We start from the raw sequence: 17623 nt of genomic DNA on the forward strand, positions 1-17623 counted from the left end.
TGATAATGCGATGACGCAACCAAAAAACAGCTACACGTATCTTTTTTTTTTTTATAACCAGTGGTCCAAATTATTCTTTGATTAACTTGATTGTCAATTATATATTTTTTTATATATTTCATCAAGAGACCAATTGCTTTTGAACAGAATACATGTATACAGATTTCCCACACTTTGATTTCTAAATGCTATTGAATCATCACAGTGAAAATACACATTTGTCCAACAATTTAGATGCAATTTGAGGGGAAAATGTTCCAATCGAACACAAAACACTCAGTTTTATAGGGGATCTATTTACTGTGACAGTTTCCAGAAACAGTACAATGTTCATACAGTACCGACACAAATGCTTTATTAAAGGTTTTGATAAGAATGAGGAACACGTTGGTGTGTAATACATGTTGCAGCTGATATCAAAACATACTTTTCTTCTACTATTAGGCAAGGGTTGGTCATTATCATCTGTAATAATATGTTCTTTGGTCACGGTAACATTAAAGAGCAAATTAAATAATCACATGGATTTAGTGATGAGTACAGAATTCAGTACAAAGCATTATAAAGAGTTATTACATGTGTAAAGGCATTTACATCATAAAGTACAACTTGTGGATGCCTATTACAGCTTAGAACCAGACAAAGGCAAAGGCACTTGGAAAGAACCAGACTGAAAATGAGACACTAATCAGTAACTAAAACAGGTTAAATCCATACTCACAACAATAATTCTAACAGGACATTGTGTGTGTCAGGTATAGCATTGACTACTGTATATGTGGCAGAGTGTGGGGAATAGGACAAGAGTCAGCTCTAACTGAGCCAAAGAATAAACATGGGAGGTCCCACCCAGGAAGAGTAGGACAGCCAATGGGAGCCAGGCCTCGTGTCATGTGACGGCCATGTTCTGGCCCACTGCCTCAGGGGTGAGGAACTGCACTTTGGGCACGGTGAGGGCCGAGTTGTTCCTCCGCATGGTGCCGGAGCTCCCGCCGCCGTTCCTCATGGAGTTGTTCCGTCTCATTGAGTTCCTCTTCCTCAGTGAGTTCTGGTGGCTCAGCTCGCTCTTCTGCAGCGTCTGGATGAGTATGGAGGGCTTCTCGTCCAGCTCGCGGGCGGAACACCTCGGCGTTGCCACCTTGACCGTGTTCCCGAACTTGGAGTAGTCCACCGAGTACACCCCGTCCTCCTCGGTCACGATGGGCACGAAGCGGTGACCCCACTGGATCTCCTCGGTGACGTAGGAGGTCCGGGCCTGGGTGGTGATGCCCGTGGTCTCCACCACGCCCTCCAAGATCACAATCACCTCCAGGTCGCTGCACTGCAGCTCCATGGCCGACAGGTCGTACAGCGGACTCTCCTTATTGATGGTATGGCAGATAATGAGTGGCGCCAAGAGGAAGATGGAGTTACTCGCCGCGGCGCTCTCAGTCTGCACGTCGATCTGGTGGATAGGGATGACCTCGCCTTCGGGGGTGGTGGTCTTGCGTACCACCTGGAGGCGGACGGCAGCGCCAATGATCATGGACTTGCGGAGGTCGCCCACACGGGTCATGAAGCAGAGGCGATTGTTGCGCACGGCGATGACGGCGTTGCGGCTGAAAATAAGATATAACAAGAAAAGATAACTTTATTGTCCATTTTCTTTACCGATCACATTTTCTTTATAGATTTATCAGCCAGAGTGTACCCCCTGGATCAGATTTGAGGGCTTGCTCAAGGGCACAACAGCAGGAGATGGCATGTGTAGAAAACCCTCAAACTTTGACCATCCAAAATCCGCTCTCTGAATCTGGGGCATAGAGAAACAAACTTTACAACTCTTTTTCAGTATCTCGGATAATGATATGGATATACTAGGGCTGCATGATATGGATATACTAGGGCTGTATGATATGGATATACTAGGGCTGTATGATATGGATACACTAGGGCTGCATGATATGGATATACCAGGGCTGCATGATATGGATATACTAGGGCTGTGTGATACGGATATACTAGGGCTGCATGATATGGATATACTAGGGCTGTTTGATATGGATATACTAGGGCTGTATGATATGGATATACTAGGGCTGCGTGATATGGATATACTAGGGCTGCATGATATGGATATACTAGGGCTGCATGATATGGATATACTAGGGCTGTATGATATGGATATACTAGGGCTGTATGATATGGATACACTAGGGCTGCATGATATGGATATACCAGAGCTGCATGATATGGATATACTAGGGCTGTTCGATATGGATATACTAGGGCTGTATGATATGGATATACTAGGGCTGCATGATATGGATATACTAGGGCTGTGTGATACGGATATACTAGGGCTGCATGATATGGATATACTAGGGCTGTGTGATATGGATATACTAGGGCTGCGTGATATGAATATACTAGGGCTGCATTATATGGATTTACTAGGGCTATGTGATATGGATATACCAGGTCTGTTTGATATGGATATACTAGGGCTGTATGATATGGATATACTAGGGCTGCATGATATGGATATACTAGGGCTGCATGATATGGATATACCAGGTCAATTTGATATGGATATACTAGGGCTGCATGATATGGATATACTAGGGCTGTATGATATGGATATACCAGGTCAATTTGATATGGATATACTAGGGCTGTATGATATAGATATACTAGGGCTGCATGATATGAGCAAATAATCTAACAATCTAATCTAGCATGCAACCTTATAGAGAATCGAACAGCGTGGAGGAGGAACTGCGCTGCGTGATTGACAAGGGGTGGGGCTAAGTGTGCGATATGGATATTGCGATTTCGATGTGAATTCAATTGATTGTGCAGCTCTACCATGCACCAGATTTCTCTAGTTGGGACTTCGGATTCGAAGCGGCAGCCCTTCGGATGCTGGCCCACCTCTCTTTATCTCTCCAGGGTGAAGCTTTCCCTAGGTACCGATCTAGGATCAGCTTCTGCTCCCCCAATCCTAACCTTTACCATTAGTGGGGTAAATGCTAAACTGACACAAGATCAGCGTCTAGGGGCACCTTCACCTACAATGTTGCTGGCCCACCTCTCCAACCTAATCTAACCTGTAGGCTACCATCCTACCTGAAGATGAGCGTCTCGGCGCGGCGGTGCGACTGGGCTGTCTTCATGAAGATGCACCCCAGCATAATGGCGTTGATGATGAGGCCAGCGATGTTCTGGAAGATGAGGACGGCGATGGCCGTGGGGCACTGCTCTGTGATCATACGGTGGCCAAAGCCGATGGTCACCTGGACCTCGATGGAGAACAGGAAGGCTGAGGTGAATGACCTGCAGAGCAGAGAGAGAGGGTCAAAGGTCAGGGGTCAGAGGAAATTAGAGTTAAAGAGGAGGGAGACGTTAGACGTAAATATTGGTCAAGGGTCAGATGTTTGTTGTAGACATCTGATCCTACATTTGTAATAGAGGTGTAGAGACCTGATCCTACATCTGTAATAGCGATGTAGAAACCTGATCCTACATCTGTAAAGCGATGTAGAGACCTGATCCTACATCTGTGGTGAGGGTAGAGACCTGATCCTACATCTGTAATAGTGGTGTAGAGACCTGATCCTACATCTGTGGTGAGGATAGAGACCTGATCCTACATCTGTAATAGCGGTGTAGAGACCTGATCCTACATCTGTAATAGTGATGTAGAGACCTGATCCTACATCTATAATAGCGGTGTAGAGACATGATCCTACATCTGTAATAGCAGTGTACAGACCTGATCCTACATCTGTGGTGAGGGTAGAGACCTGATCCTACATCTGTAATAGCGGTGTAGAGACCTGATCCTACATCTGTAATAGCAGTTTAGAGACCTGATCCTACATCTGTAATAGCAGTGTAGAGACCTGATCCTACATCTGCGGTGAGGATAGAGACCTGATCTTACATCTGTGGTGAGTGTAAAGAGGTCACAGGGGTCAGAGGAGCAGGAAGCTACTGGACAGGCAGTGTGATTTCCTATGGCTTCCTGTCCTCATCTGCGTCCCCTACAACCACTGATCTCAGAGGACTAAATAATGAGAGCAATATGTTGGAGACTTTAAAGGGGCAATCAGCAGTTGAAACAATAACAAAGCGTGCTACACTCCCCTGTTTGGGTAAAAGCTGAGGGAGGGGCCTAAGAAATGGAACCACTCTCAAATTCATACACAGAGCTATGGATGCAATGACTGACCATCCATGAAATCAAAATGGTAGTTTTAACCGTGTCTCGGTGACCTTGTGGTTAGCGTGCCCACCCTGAGATTGGAAGGTTGGGAGCTCGATACCAAATACTGTAAAAATGGGACCTGATGCGTCTCTGCTTAGCACTCAGCATTAGGGAGATTGGGGGTAAGGCCTTGTGATAGACTAGCGTCCTGTACTTGTACATCAAGCTGCCTCATGCTTCCTGCTCACACACGCCAATGCTCGTGCAAGGCTACTTACTTTACTTCCACGTTTTGAGGCTTTATAGTGTTTGTTTACATTGACTTTGTTTACAAACATAGGAATAAAACAAGCTTATATTTTGCGTTCAGCTGGGGTATGACAGTTGAACTATAAATTATACTTATGTTCTTCAAGAATCAATTGGTACATATTATTCATTTATGAATGTATCAACTGCAGATTGCCCCTTTAAAGGGACACTTCAGTATTTTGGCAATGAAGCCCTTTATCTACTTCCCCAGTCAGATGAACTCCTGGATACAATCTGTAAGTCTTGCATGCAGTTTGATGGAAGTTGCTAACTATCATTAACACAATTGCTAACTAGCGTTTGCGCAATGCCAGGAAGTCTATGGTAACTGCTATCATGCTAGTAGATACCGTAGACTTCCAGTCATTGCTGGTAACTACTAGTATGCTAACTACTAGTATGCTAACTAGCATTAAGTCATTGCCTTAATGCTAGTTAGCATTTGCTCGTGAAACTACAGCACCTCCAACTTCTTTCATACTGGATGCAGAGACATAAAAATGGTTCCCATGAGTTCATCTGACTCTGGGGAAGTTGATAAAGGGCTTCATTGCCAAAATCCCAAAGTATCTCTTTAAGTTCCTTATAATTTGAAGGAAAATATTTTTTTTATGGCAAAGAGATCTATCATATAACAGTAACAGTGTTATCACAGAAAATAGCAAAGTTATTCTAAAACTGAGTATATGTAATAATTTCACTAAAAGTCCCCAATAAATCCTCATATTTATTCCCACCCTTAAAATACACAAGTTTACACACAAAATACAGAAATATATACAAGTTAAATCTCCAAATATGTATAGAGCCTATACTATACTACTCACTTGACGTTGGTGACGCACTGCTCAATGCCAGACGTGCGGTTGGGTACAAGGTCTCCATGGGCAAAGGCCACGAGCCACCAGCACATGGCGAAGAGGAGCCAACTGCACAGAAAAGTCATGGTGAAGATGACCAGGGTGAAGCGCCATTTCAGGTCCACCAGAGTGGTGAAGACGTCTTGCAAGAATCTTCCCTGTTCTCGGATGTTCTTGTGCGCCAAGTTGCAGGATCCGCTCTTGGCGATGAAGCGTGCTTTGTTCACCCGGTCCCTGAACACTGGTTTGCGGTGGATCCTCGAAGCAAGCCCCGGTAGGGAGAACTCCTCCGGGATGATGCTTTTTCTCGCCAACATCTTTACTGCATTTGCAATAGAGGAAAAAACTCGGATGGTTTTAGTAAACCGAAGTGTTTTTTTAGTCGTGCGTAATTCTCCTGTCAGCTTGCGTAAACATGATTAGAAGTTGGATAAATTCGTATTATTTTGCAACGTTTTTCATCGATTTGATTTCAATTAACTTCTACCACATAATGGTTGGTAGCTGTTCGAGGAGCTCCAGCGCCACTTCCAAAAAGTTTTACTGACGGGTGAGAGTTTCCAGGCAGTCACAGACCTAGGGCGCATCCCAAATACTCTTGACGTAGCTGCTCCACTCTATGGGCGGGATGCAGTGCACTGCTGGCTTTGTTCAACAGAGGAAACCCCAGTAATTACTTCTAAATTGTGTTTTATTGATTTAAAAGCAAAACAATATATGTGTACCCGTTAGAAATTATATTTAGTTAATTAATCAATACCGGTATTTGAGGTAATGGTTAAACCATCCCATTACTGGATCCAAATTAAAATAACATTGATGTTTTATTTTTAAACAAGGCAAGTGTGATAGAAAAATGACTTGTTTTCCAACAGTAAGCTAATTATTGCTGCGTTATTACATTATTATAGGGATGAATTATTAGGATAGGTCCGCTTCCCATTGATGACCAAGAGATGGCGCCATTTAGTAAGCGAGGAGGTGTGTTGTGTGTGAGAATGAGAGCGTGTGTGTGTGTGTGTGTGTGTGTGTGTGTGTGTGTGTGTGTGTGTGTGTGTGTGTGTGTGTGTGTGTGTGTGAGCGTTTTAAACTCAAAAAGCACTTTTAACTCAAAGCACATTTTTATTATCAGTTCAAGTGTAAAAAAAGGTAGGCACACAGAGTAATGATCAACTATGTCTATATTTAAAACATCTGTTAATTATACACAATGTACATATGAGACAGACACAAGCCCACAATAAAATGGAAAAAGGACAAAAATTGACAAAATGGACAACCTGTAGTCTCGGAATTATATTGATTATTATTGAAAATATTTGAACATATATTGCTGTGCACATTCCCAAGATTGAAAATATAAATAGTAAAAGCAGAGAAGATGATAGATGAACATCTGCAGTCTGAATTACTATAGATCTATAAGTAGAGTGTACTAAACATTAAGAACACCTGCTCTTTCCATGACATAGACTGACCAGGTGAATCTAGGTGAAAGCTATAATTGCTTATTTATGTCACTTGTTAAATCCACGTCAATCAGTGTAAGATGAAGGGGAGGAGACAGGTTAAATAAGGATTTTTAAGCCTTGAGACAATTGAGACATGGATTGTGTGTGTGTGCCATTCAGAGGGTGAATGGGCAAGACAGAATATTTAAGTGCTTTTGAACGGGGTATGGTAGTAGGTGCCAGGGGTATGGTAGTAGGTGCCAGGGGTATGGTAGTAGGTGCCAGGGGTATGGTAGTAGGTGCCAGGGGTATGGTAGTAGGTGCCAGGGGTATGGTAGTAGGTGCCAGGGGTATGGTAGTAGGTGCCAGGGGTATGGTAGTAGGTGCCAGGGGTATGGTAGTAGGTGCCAGGGGTATGGTAGTAGGTGCCAGGGGTATGGTAGTAGGTGCCAGGGGTATGGTAGTAGGTGCCAGAGGTATGGTAGTAGGTGCCAGAGGTATGGTAGTAGGTGCCAGGGGTATGGTAGTAGGTGCCAGGGGTATGGTAGTAGGTGCCAGGGGTATGGTAGTAGGTGCCAGGGGTATGGTAGTAGGTGCCAGGGGTATGGTAGTAGGTGCCAGGGGTATGGTAGTAGGTGCCAGGGGTATGGTAGTAGGTGCCAGGGGTATGGTAGTAGGTGCCAGGGGTATGGTAGTAGGTGCCAGGGGTATGGTAGTAGGTGCCAGGGGTATGGTAGTAGGTGCCAGGGGTATGGTAGTAGGTGCCAGGGGTATGGTAGTAGGTGCCAGGGGTATGGTAGTAGGTGCCAGGCGCACCGGTTTGAGTGTGTCAAGAACTGCAACGCTGCTGTGTTTTTATATCTAGAACCTGAAAAGTGTTTCCCTGCTGTCCCCATAGAACAGGATTCCCCAACTGGCGGCCCGCGGGCGGTTTTATTTGGCCCCCCAAGCTTTCTGAGCAACCCCCTTCCTAAAAAAAACAGCCACTGTGCTTCTACACCTGCATTGCTTGCTGTTTGGGGTTTTAGGCTGGGTTTCTGTACAGCACTTTGAGATATTAGCTGATGTACGAAGGGCTATATAAAATAAACTTGATTTGATTTGAAATAAATAATTCTCTCTATTATTATTCTGACATTTTACATTCTTAAAATAAAGTGGTGATCCTAACTGACCTAAAACAAGGCATTTTTACTAGGATTAAATGTCAGGAATTGTGAAAAACTGAGTTTAAATGTATTTGGCTAAAGTGTATGTAAACTTCCGACTTCAACTGTATATCAGTGCTCTATATAGTCATTCTGCTCTCATGATGTCATTGTTCTAGAAAGGGGTGAGTGTTGTGTCTCCACGCTTTCTGACAGACTGACTCCAAAGTGCTGCTTGCCCATAAAAAGACAACTCTGGTGAAGGATAGCAGCCACACTATAGGGGCCATGTTGTTGACCTTTGGCCTTTACATGGACCCCCTGCCACAGCAGAAGCTACATTAAATATACTTAGCTGCTACTCACTTATAATGTATACAATGGAGAGTATGGAGGTTGAGGGGAGACACCTAACCTGGAATCCAAGCTAAACTAAACAATGGTTCTGTCTTGTTCAACCAGGCTAGAAGATGCCTACCCATTCATAGATTATTGAGAGGGCGTCTTAAGTTGAAAACATGAGTGGGAAAACATCCCACACACGTGTAAGGAAAGTAGGGCAGGAATTCTGGGTCAGGAGTTTGGGATTGAATAAGAATGAAGAATGAATTAAAAACAAATTTCTTGAGATGAGAAACAAAACAACACAGCAGTATGGTGGTAAAAACAGACACTGACATTCTTCAAAGTGTACATTACAATAATCAGTTTGGCATTCAGGCTATAATACAAAGAAGTCAATATAAAATTCTCATTGTTCGATATGCAAAAGAACTATAAATATTCAGGTACTACAGTGGGACAGTGGGACAGTGGCACAGCTCCCCAGAAACCAGGTTTAATACTGAAAATATAAACCACTTTCCTTACCAATTACACCAGCCAGCACCGTGTATGGTGGAAACAAACGCTGGCCTGGCTTATGGTAGGTAGAAGAAAGCGGAATCTTCCCTTATCATTTCTGGCTGGATCTTAACTTAACACCAACATGCGTAACTCCAAGTTTTCACATACATCTTGACATGAATGTATGGTTTACAGTACACCAGTTGTGTATAAGTTGAAGTTAGGCCTGCACATCTCACATTAAGATTCAGTCCCTTAGAGAACACCCATTGGGTGAAAGTTGTCCTTTTGGAAAGAGGAGTCAGTGACCACTAAATGTCCACAGTCCCATGGTTCAGTCAGCATCTCATCAGACAGACAAAGGGTCACCGGGCTAAAAATGCTCCAGCGATATACCCTACAGTGTTCGTACCAATGTAGTAATACTACAGTATACCTGCTTATTGCTTACCTATGAATAATGGTGTAAAATATATACATATACATACATCATCTAGTAATAAGTGTAACAAAATATATAATTTAAACATAAAACATTTAAGTAAAGCTTTGTAAAATTGTAAGAATATTTAACGACCGATTGTGATCCTTACACGACCAAGTTAATAGGTCACTCATTCAATCAATCACTCAATAACTAATACATTACCAATAATCAACACAAGAAGACCATCAGTGGTGCTTTGAGAAGCAGTGTTTCCCCTACCATTACCAAGTGGAGGTGTGCAACCGGCCTGGCTCCATTTCCACTGTCTAAAACCTACAGTATGAGCTTCAGTCAATAATGGTAATAATATCCTGAACTCTGCGCCCCACCTAAGCATTGTGGGAAACACTGAGGCGACTGATTAATTGATAGATAGACTGATGGTGTGCCGGCTGACAGTGTGTGAGCCTACATGTCAGCCCTGACGAAGGAAGCGAACATGCCGTCCTCATTCTCCAGAAGGGTCTCTGGTTTGTCGATCTCTAAGATGTTCCCTCGCTTCATCACGATCACCAGGTCAGCTTCCAGGATGGTGTGGACACGATGCTGCATGAAGAACACACACACAGACGCACAAACAGACGCACGCACACCCCAACGCATGCGCGCACACACACACACACACACACACACACACACACACACACACACACACACATTACATTACATTACATTCGATTGATTGTTTAATTACATTTAAAAAAAGGAAGGGATGCAATGCAGCTTTGATTTGTAATGTAGCCAGACAGACAGAGATAAACTGTGCTGAGAAAAAAAAACAGATACCTGAATGTATTTTAATATTGTCTCATCTCACAACCCCAAGAGTCATCCTCCGAGAGCCAACTGCTAAGATTAGATGTAGTACCCCTCCTTAACCCCCAGACAGATTAGATGTAGTACCCCTCCTTAACCCCCAGACAGATTAGATGTAGTACCCCTCCTTAACCCCCAGACAGATTACATGTAGTATCCCTCCTTAACCCCCAGACAGATTAGATGTAGTACCCCTCTTTAACCCCCAGACAGATTACATGTAGTACCCCTCTCTTAACCCCCAGACAGATTAGATGTAGTATCCCTCTCTTTAACCCCCAGACAGATTACATGTAGTACCCCTCTCTTTAACCCCAGACAGATTAGATGTAGTACCCCTCTCTTTAACCCCAGACAGATTAGATGTAGTATCTCTTTAACCCCCAGACAGATTAGATGTAGTATCCCTCTTTAACCCCAGACAGATTAGATGTAGTATCTCTTTAACCCCCAGACAGATTAGATGTAGTATCTCTTTAACCCCAGACAGATTAGATGTAGTATCTCTTTAACCCCCAGACAGATTAGATGTAGTATCTCTTTAACCCCCAGACAGATTAGATGTAGTATCTCTTTAACCCCCAGACAGATTAGATGTAGTATCTCTTTAACCCCCAGACAGATTAGATGTAGTATCTCTTTAACCCCCAGACAGATTAGATGTAGTATCTCTTTAACCCCCAGACAGATTAGATGTAGTATCTCTTTAACCCCAGACAGATTAGATGTAGTATCTCTTTAACCCCCAGACAGATTAGATGTAGTATCTCTTTAACCCCAGACAGATTAGATGTAGTATCTCTTTAACCCCCAGACAGATTAGATGTAGTATCCCTCTTTAACCCCAGACAGATTAGATGTAGTATCTCTCTTTAACCCCCAGACAGATTAGATGTAGTATCTCTTTAACCCCCAGACAGATTACATGTAGTATCCCTCCTTAACCCCCAGACAGATTAGATGTAGTACCCCTCTTTAACCCCCAGACAGATTACATGTAGTATCCCTCGCTTTAACCCCCAGACAGATTATATGTAGTTTCTCTCTTTAACCCCCAGACAGATTACATGTAGTATCTCTCTTTAACCCCAGACAGATTATATGTAGTTTCTCTCTTTAACTCCCAGACAGATTACATGTAGTATCTCTCTTTAACCCCCAGACAGATTATATGTAGTTTCTCTCTTTAACCCCAGACAGATTATATGTAGTTTCTCTCTTTAACCCCAGACAGATTAGATGTAGTATCCCTCTTTACCCCCCTGACAGTGGTCTCAGACAGCATGCAGTACCAACCCGGGAGGCTGTAGAGGCCTGAGAGGCAGGGTGGGACAGGGCCTACTTGTGAGTCCTCACTAAGACACTGAAGAGGCTGTCCTGCTGTGCTAGCAGGTTGACTGCAGAGTCACACTCCACTAGCTGCCCTGCGGAGAACACCAGCACCTGTTCAGCCTCCAAGATGGAGGACACCAGGTGCTGGGTGGCAGAACGGAGAGAAGGAACAAAGGATAGATGGGAAGACAGAAGGAGAGGAGCAAGGACAGACAGACAGGGAAAACAAGGAAAAGAAGACAGGTGAAGGAAGGACAGCAGACAAGCTGTTTGAGTCTCGAGAGGCTAACGTGTCGATTCAGAGTTGAGATCTGCAGCACTTTTAACTTGAATTTTCATCAATCTCCCACTGACATCAATCAATGATTTACAGGAATGTTCGAGTTGCGCCTTATCTCAACTCTGAATCGGTCCGTAAATGCATTTGGAGGCATGAGAAGTATTTAGAGATATGAGAAGCAGAGGTACAGTATGATGAAACAGGAGACGTTGGAAAAATAGAATGAAGGAGAGGGGGAAATCTAAAAGCGAGGAGAAATCAGCTAGTCCCCGTCTCTATGCTTTCTCCAATGATTGATCCATAGAGAGAGAGAGAGAGCAGACCAAGAGGAGTCTCCACATCTATACAGAGAATAACTTCCAGATCTGACCTTTCCACCTAATGACCTACAGGCTGTAACAGACTTACTGCAATAGTGACGACTGTTCGGTCGGCGAAGGCTGTCATCACCACCTTCTGTAAGACATTCTCCTATAGGGGTGAGAAATGACATGTAGGTCAGCTCTTTTGGCCGTGGACCAAATGGCATCCTATTCCTTGCATAGTGCACTACTTTTGACAAGAGCCCTATGGCTCTTAGTGTACTTTATAGGGAACAGTGTGTCATCTGGAGCACAGTCTTAGATACAGCCATATACACTCCACAGCAATGTCACTACACTGAGTGCTGTCCCCTCTTCGCTGTCTGCATCAGTGTGATGGTAGTTTGATAGAGTGTACCTGTCAGGGTCAAAGGTTAATGCTACGGCTGTGACCGTAATGGCCTCAGATTGATGTTGGCCTGCTTGTCCCTATAAAAAAACGAATAAAGAGAGTCGCACACTCTATATTTAAACTGCCAGTAATTTATATATAAACTGCCAGGGATTGGAGCTATGAACTATGCATGCCTCCGGACTGAAACCTGAGAGGCTGGAGGAGAGTGACGGTCCTCACTGTTGCGCAACAAAACCTAACTGCCTCTAAAGATAGAATCCTTAACTGAAAGAATAACAACATGTTCTCCCAGCCTCAGGATGGAATCACCCTCAAATACATAGACAGAGCTGAGGACCAAGGTGTCAGAGCTGCTAGGAGTACTGGGTGGATGGAGTCAAGCGCAGAGAGCAGGTTTCAAGAACGTGGATTTATTTTCCAACACACAGGGAAAACGATCATGCCCTAAAACACACGGGCGCATGAAAAGACGAGTCCAAAAACACCGGACTAAACTGTTCCGAGAAAATAACAAAATCCACATCACAATCACAATCCAACACCAAATAACAGAATACAAGCCCGCACAACAGCCAGCGGGCTACCTGCCCTTAAATAGCCTACCCACCAAACTAAACTCAAAACAGGTGCACCCAATCAGCCCAAACTAACAGAAACAAAAAGAAAGGAATCGATGGCAGCTAGTAGGCCGGTGACGACGACCGCCGAGCGCCGCCCGAACAGGAAGAGGCACCATCCTCGGCGGGATTCGTGACACAAGGACTGACCATGATATCAACATTATAGTTGTAAACATGTTTTGAAGCTATACAGTGTTTGTTTACATTTACATCGTTTACAAACATTGGAGTAAAACAAGGTTATATTTTGGGTTCTGATGGGGTACGACAGTTGAACTAAGTTCATGAGGCATTTATCAGTTATGTTCTTTAAGAATCAATGGGTACATATCATTAATTTATAAGTTCAAAAATGGATATAGCAACTAAGGATTCAAGCTTTAATGGAAATCAGTGGTTCATTTCCAAACAGGTGGCCTAATGAAGAGTATGTGGCTGGTTGAAATACATGGATGTGTGTTCTGCTATTGATCAAACCTCTATGTACAGAGCTCAATAATGAATGGCATATGTAACCCTGGCAACTCAAATAATAAACGCGTAATAGGAGGACAAATATAAAGATGTCTGGTTTGTGTTTTCATAATGTTTCTGACATTATACTTGTGCTTTATGTTTGTACCCATATGAGGTGAAAGTAATGTCATAGATCTGTCTGTAAAAAATGAAAAGAGCAGAAAATGAAGCATATGATCATAATGTCACTGAAGAGCTGGTGATGGAGGGTACATGGCTGTTAGGGGGTGTGAGCTCACCGTTGCCATGTCGATGGATGCGGTGGCTTCGTCCATAATGAGGATGGAGCTCTTCCTGACGAAGGCTCTGGCCAGACAGAACAACTGCCTCTGACCCACACTGAAGTTCTCCCCTCCCTCTGTCACCACCGCGTCTGGAACACAGACACACACACACACACACACACACACACACACACACACACACATTAACAACTCTGTGTGTGTGTGTGTAAGGCAATCTCACATTTTAGAAGCATATTCTCTGATTAGTTTTTCCCTCCAATACGTTTTTTAAAAGATTGTGTGGTTGGAGGTGGCCAGATTGTGTGGTTGGAGGTGGCCAGATTATGTGGTTGGAAGTGGCCAGATTGTGTGGTTGCAGGTGGCCAGATTGTGTGGTTGGAGGTGGCCAGATTGTGTGGTTGGAGGTGGCCAGATTGTGTGGTTGGAAGTGGCCAAATTGTGTGGTTGGAAGTGGCCAGATTGTGTGGTTGGAGGTGGCTAGATTGTGTGGTTGGAAGTGGCTAGATTGTGTGGTTGGAGGTTGCCAGATTGTGTGGTTGGAGGTTGCCAGATTGTGTGGTTGGAAGTGGCCAGATTGTGTGGTTGGAGGTGGCCAGATTGTGTGGTTGGAAGTGGCCAGATTGTGTGGTTGGAGGTGGCCAGATTGTGTGGTTGGAGGTGGCCAGATTGTGTGGTTGGAGGTGGCCAGATTGTGTGGTTGGAGGTGGCCAGATTGTGTGGTTGGAGGTTGCCAGATTGTGTGGTTGGAAGTGGCCAGATTGTGTGGTTGGAAGTGGCCAGATTGTGTGGTTGGAGGTGGCCAGATTGTGTGGTTGGAAGTGGCCAGATTGTGTGGTTGGAAGTGGCCAGATTGTGTGGTTGGAAGTGGCCAGATTGTGTGGTTGGAAGTGGCCAGATTGTGTGGTTGGAGGTGGCCAGATTGTGTGGTTGGAGGTGGCCAGATTGTGTGGTTGGAGGTGGCCAGATTGTGTGGTTGGAGGTGGCCAGATTGTGTGGTTGGAGGTGGCCAGATTGTGTGGTTGGAGGTGGCCAGATTGTGTGGTTGGAGGTGGCCACATTGTGTGGTTGGAAGTGGCCAGATTGTGTGGTTGGAAGTGGCCAGATTTTGTGGTTGGAGGTTGCCAGATTGTGGTGGCCAGATTTTGTGGTTTGAGAATACCAGATTGTGTGGTTGGAGGTTGCCAGATTTTGTGGTTGGAGGTTGCCAGATTGTGGTGGCCAGATTGTGTGGTTGGAGGTTGCCAGATTTTGTGGTTGGAGGTTGCCAGATTGTGGTGGCCAGATTGTGTGGTTTGAGGTTGCCAGATTGTGTGGTTAGAGGCTGCCAGATTGTGAGGTTTCAGGAGGCCAGATTGTGTTGTTGCAGGTTGCCAGATAGTGTGCTTGGAGGTTGCCAGATTGTGAGGTTGCAGGAGGCCAGATTGTGTTGTTGCAGGTTTCCAGATTGTGTGGTTGTAGGTGGCCAGATTGTGTAGTTGGAGGTTCCCAGATTGTGTGGTTGCAGGTTGACAGATTGTGTGGTTGCAGGTTGCCAGATTGTGTGGTTGTAGGTTGCCAGATTGTGTGGTTGCAGGTTGACAGATTGTGTGGTTGCAGGTTGACAGATTCCAAACACTTTCCCCAAATCCCAGTTGTAGGATTCCCCGTATTACCGCCCTAGATGTGACAGGCAGACAGTCAGACAGTCAGGCAGGCAGACAGTCAGACAGGCAGACACTTACCCAGTCCCCCAGAAAGGGCTTTGACCATGTTCTTCAGCTGGGCGATTTCTAGCGCCTCCCACAGTCTGTCATCAGTACAGGTACGCTCTGGGTCCAGGTTGAACCTGCCAGGGAGACATGACATCAGTACAGGTACTATCTGGGTCCAGGTTAAACCTGCCAGGGAGACATGACATCAGTACAGGTACGCTCTGGGTCCAGGTTAAACCTGCCAGGGAGACATGACATCAGTACAAGTACTATCTGGGTCCAGGTTAAACCTGCCAGGGAGACATGACATCAGTACAGGTACGCTCTGGGTCCAGGTTAAACCTGCCAGGGAGACATGACATCAGTACAGGTACTATCTGGGTCCAGGTTAAACCTGCCAGGGAGACATGACATCAGTATAGGTACTATCTGGGTCCAGATTAAACCTGCCAGGGAGACATGACATCAGTACAGGTACTATCTGGGTCCAGGTTAAACCTGCCAGGGAGATATGACATCAGTACACAACTACACTCTGAAATACAGAGAGAGACAGAGAGAGAGACAGAGAGAGAGACAGAGAGAGACGGAGAGGGACGGAGAGAGCGACGGAGAGAAAGAGAGAGACAGAGAGAGGGACAGAGAGGGACAGAGAGAAAGAGAGAGGAAGAGAGACAAACAGACAGGGAGAGACCAGGCAGGAGAGAGAGAACCCACTACTGTCTGTGGATGACCATAACAGGCAATAGCCCAGTGTTTGGACTGGGGCCCATCCTCTTAGCTAAAACTCCCGCAGCACCCAGCCAGAGGGAATCCTCACTCACTACCACACTATCTCGTACTACAACTGTTCCACTGGGTCTAATGATGTGGCAATGCTTAACCATGGTGAGGCATCTGTAGTAGCTCTGGCTGTCTCTCTCTAACTGCCATCGGCACAGTGTTATTGTAGGACCAATCACCCAAGGCCTCTGTTCATGTAAACATCGCCATGGCAACGGGCTGGCTCAAAGCACGGTCCTCTCACTTACTGCCACATTGGATGGGTCGTTATTTCTTATCGGGACAAGAACGTCTTTCTAAATAAACACCACATGCTCTTTGTGTTTTATAACAAACACAGCAGCTCAGTTATCTGCTAATACTCCAAACATCTTCAAGCTGTGACACTACAGAGAGAGAGAGAGAGAGAGAGAGAGAGAGAGAGAGAGAGAGAGAGAGACTATCCAATGTCCTGGGAGCGGGATGAACTTTCACGACGTCTGCTGAGGAGTTTCATATTTTAACCAAACAAACATTTGTTTATGTTAATTTTTACTTCATAAAGTGAACTGAATTAGGCCCACTGTTACTGTCCTGTTATTGTCTTCTGAACAATATATCATAGTACACTAAAGTTGTTATCTACCCGTGTGTAGGCAGACAGTTATCTGTTCAACTTCCTAAACCACAACACTGTAGTCCTCATGGCAGTCGCTGTGTGGAAACAAAGGTGCCATTGATTATACATTTATTATAATTTACTGATCTATTTCTCCACTGAGATACATGAGGAAGTTACTGTTTATTGGCCTTGTCTGTTTGTGTTACACTGGATCCTTCACTGCCTCTGTGTGTGTGAGTGTGTGTATGTGTGTGTGTGTCTTTGTGTGTGTGTGTGTGTGTGTGTGTGTGTGTGTGTGTGTGTGTGTGTGTGTGTGTGTGTGTGTGTGTGTGTGTGTGTGTGTGTGTGTGTGTGTGTGTGTGTGTGTGCTCGCAATAATGTGTCTCTTATGTCAGCTTCTGGGCACGTTCTTGTGTGCATGTCTGTGATTGTCAACAGCCAGAGCACGTGGTCCTGAACCAGTATCTTGGCTCACACACACACACACACACACACACACACACACACACACACACACACACACACACACACACACACACACACACACACACACACACACACACACACACACACACACACCTGGTTCTTCACTGCATGTACACACTGGCTCACACACACACAGGCTGGCTCTCTCACAGACACACACACACCTGGTTCTTCACTGCATGTACACACTGGCTCACACACACACACACACAGACTGGCTCTCACACAGACACCCACACACCT

General features: G+C 44.8%; 2 protein-coding genes across 11 annotated transcripts in view; both read right to left on the minus strand.

Moving 5' to 3' along the window:
* Nucleotides 1-292: 292 nt before the first annotated feature.
* Nucleotides 293-5974, minus strand: LOC129838465 (ATP-sensitive inward rectifier potassium channel 8-like). The gene is made up of 3 exons (XM_055905430.1): nucleotides 5329-5974; nucleotides 3109-3315; nucleotides 293-1598 (listed from the first exon to the last, which is right to left on the minus strand). The coding sequence occupies exons 1-3, from the start codon at nucleotides 5676-5678 to the stop codon at nucleotides 890-892; spliced, it is 1266 nt and encodes a 421-aa protein (XP_055761405.1). The 5' UTR covers nucleotides 5679-5974; the 3' UTR covers nucleotides 293-889.
* Nucleotides 5975-6463: 489 nt separating this feature from the next.
* The window catches only part of LOC129838466 (ATP-binding cassette sub-family C member 9-like), an 84104-nt gene continuing 72944 nt past the window's right edge, over nucleotides 6464-17623 (minus strand). For 6 of the 10 annotated variants that reach the window (XM_055905433.1, XM_055905434.1, XM_055905437.1 and 3 more), the window contains 4 exons: nucleotides 15541-15644; nucleotides 13814-13947; nucleotides 12130-12192; nucleotides 6464-9839 (listed from right to left, as the gene is read on the minus strand). In XM_055905433.1, coding sequence (XP_055761408.1) covers nucleotides 9702-9839; nucleotides 12130-12192; nucleotides 13814-13947; nucleotides 15541-15644 — 439 coding nt within the window. In that variant the 3' untranslated portion in view covers nucleotides 6464-9701. The other 4 variants (XM_055905440.1, XM_055905431.1, XM_055905441.1 and 1 more) reach the window with 2 other exon arrangements.

The sequence above is a fragment of the Salvelinus fontinalis genome, chromosome 39, assembly GCF_029448725.1.
Source record: "Salvelinus fontinalis isolate EN_2023a chromosome 39, ASM2944872v1, whole genome shotgun sequence".
Taxonomy (NCBI): domain Eukaryota; kingdom Metazoa; phylum Chordata; class Actinopteri; order Salmoniformes; family Salmonidae; genus Salvelinus; species Salvelinus fontinalis.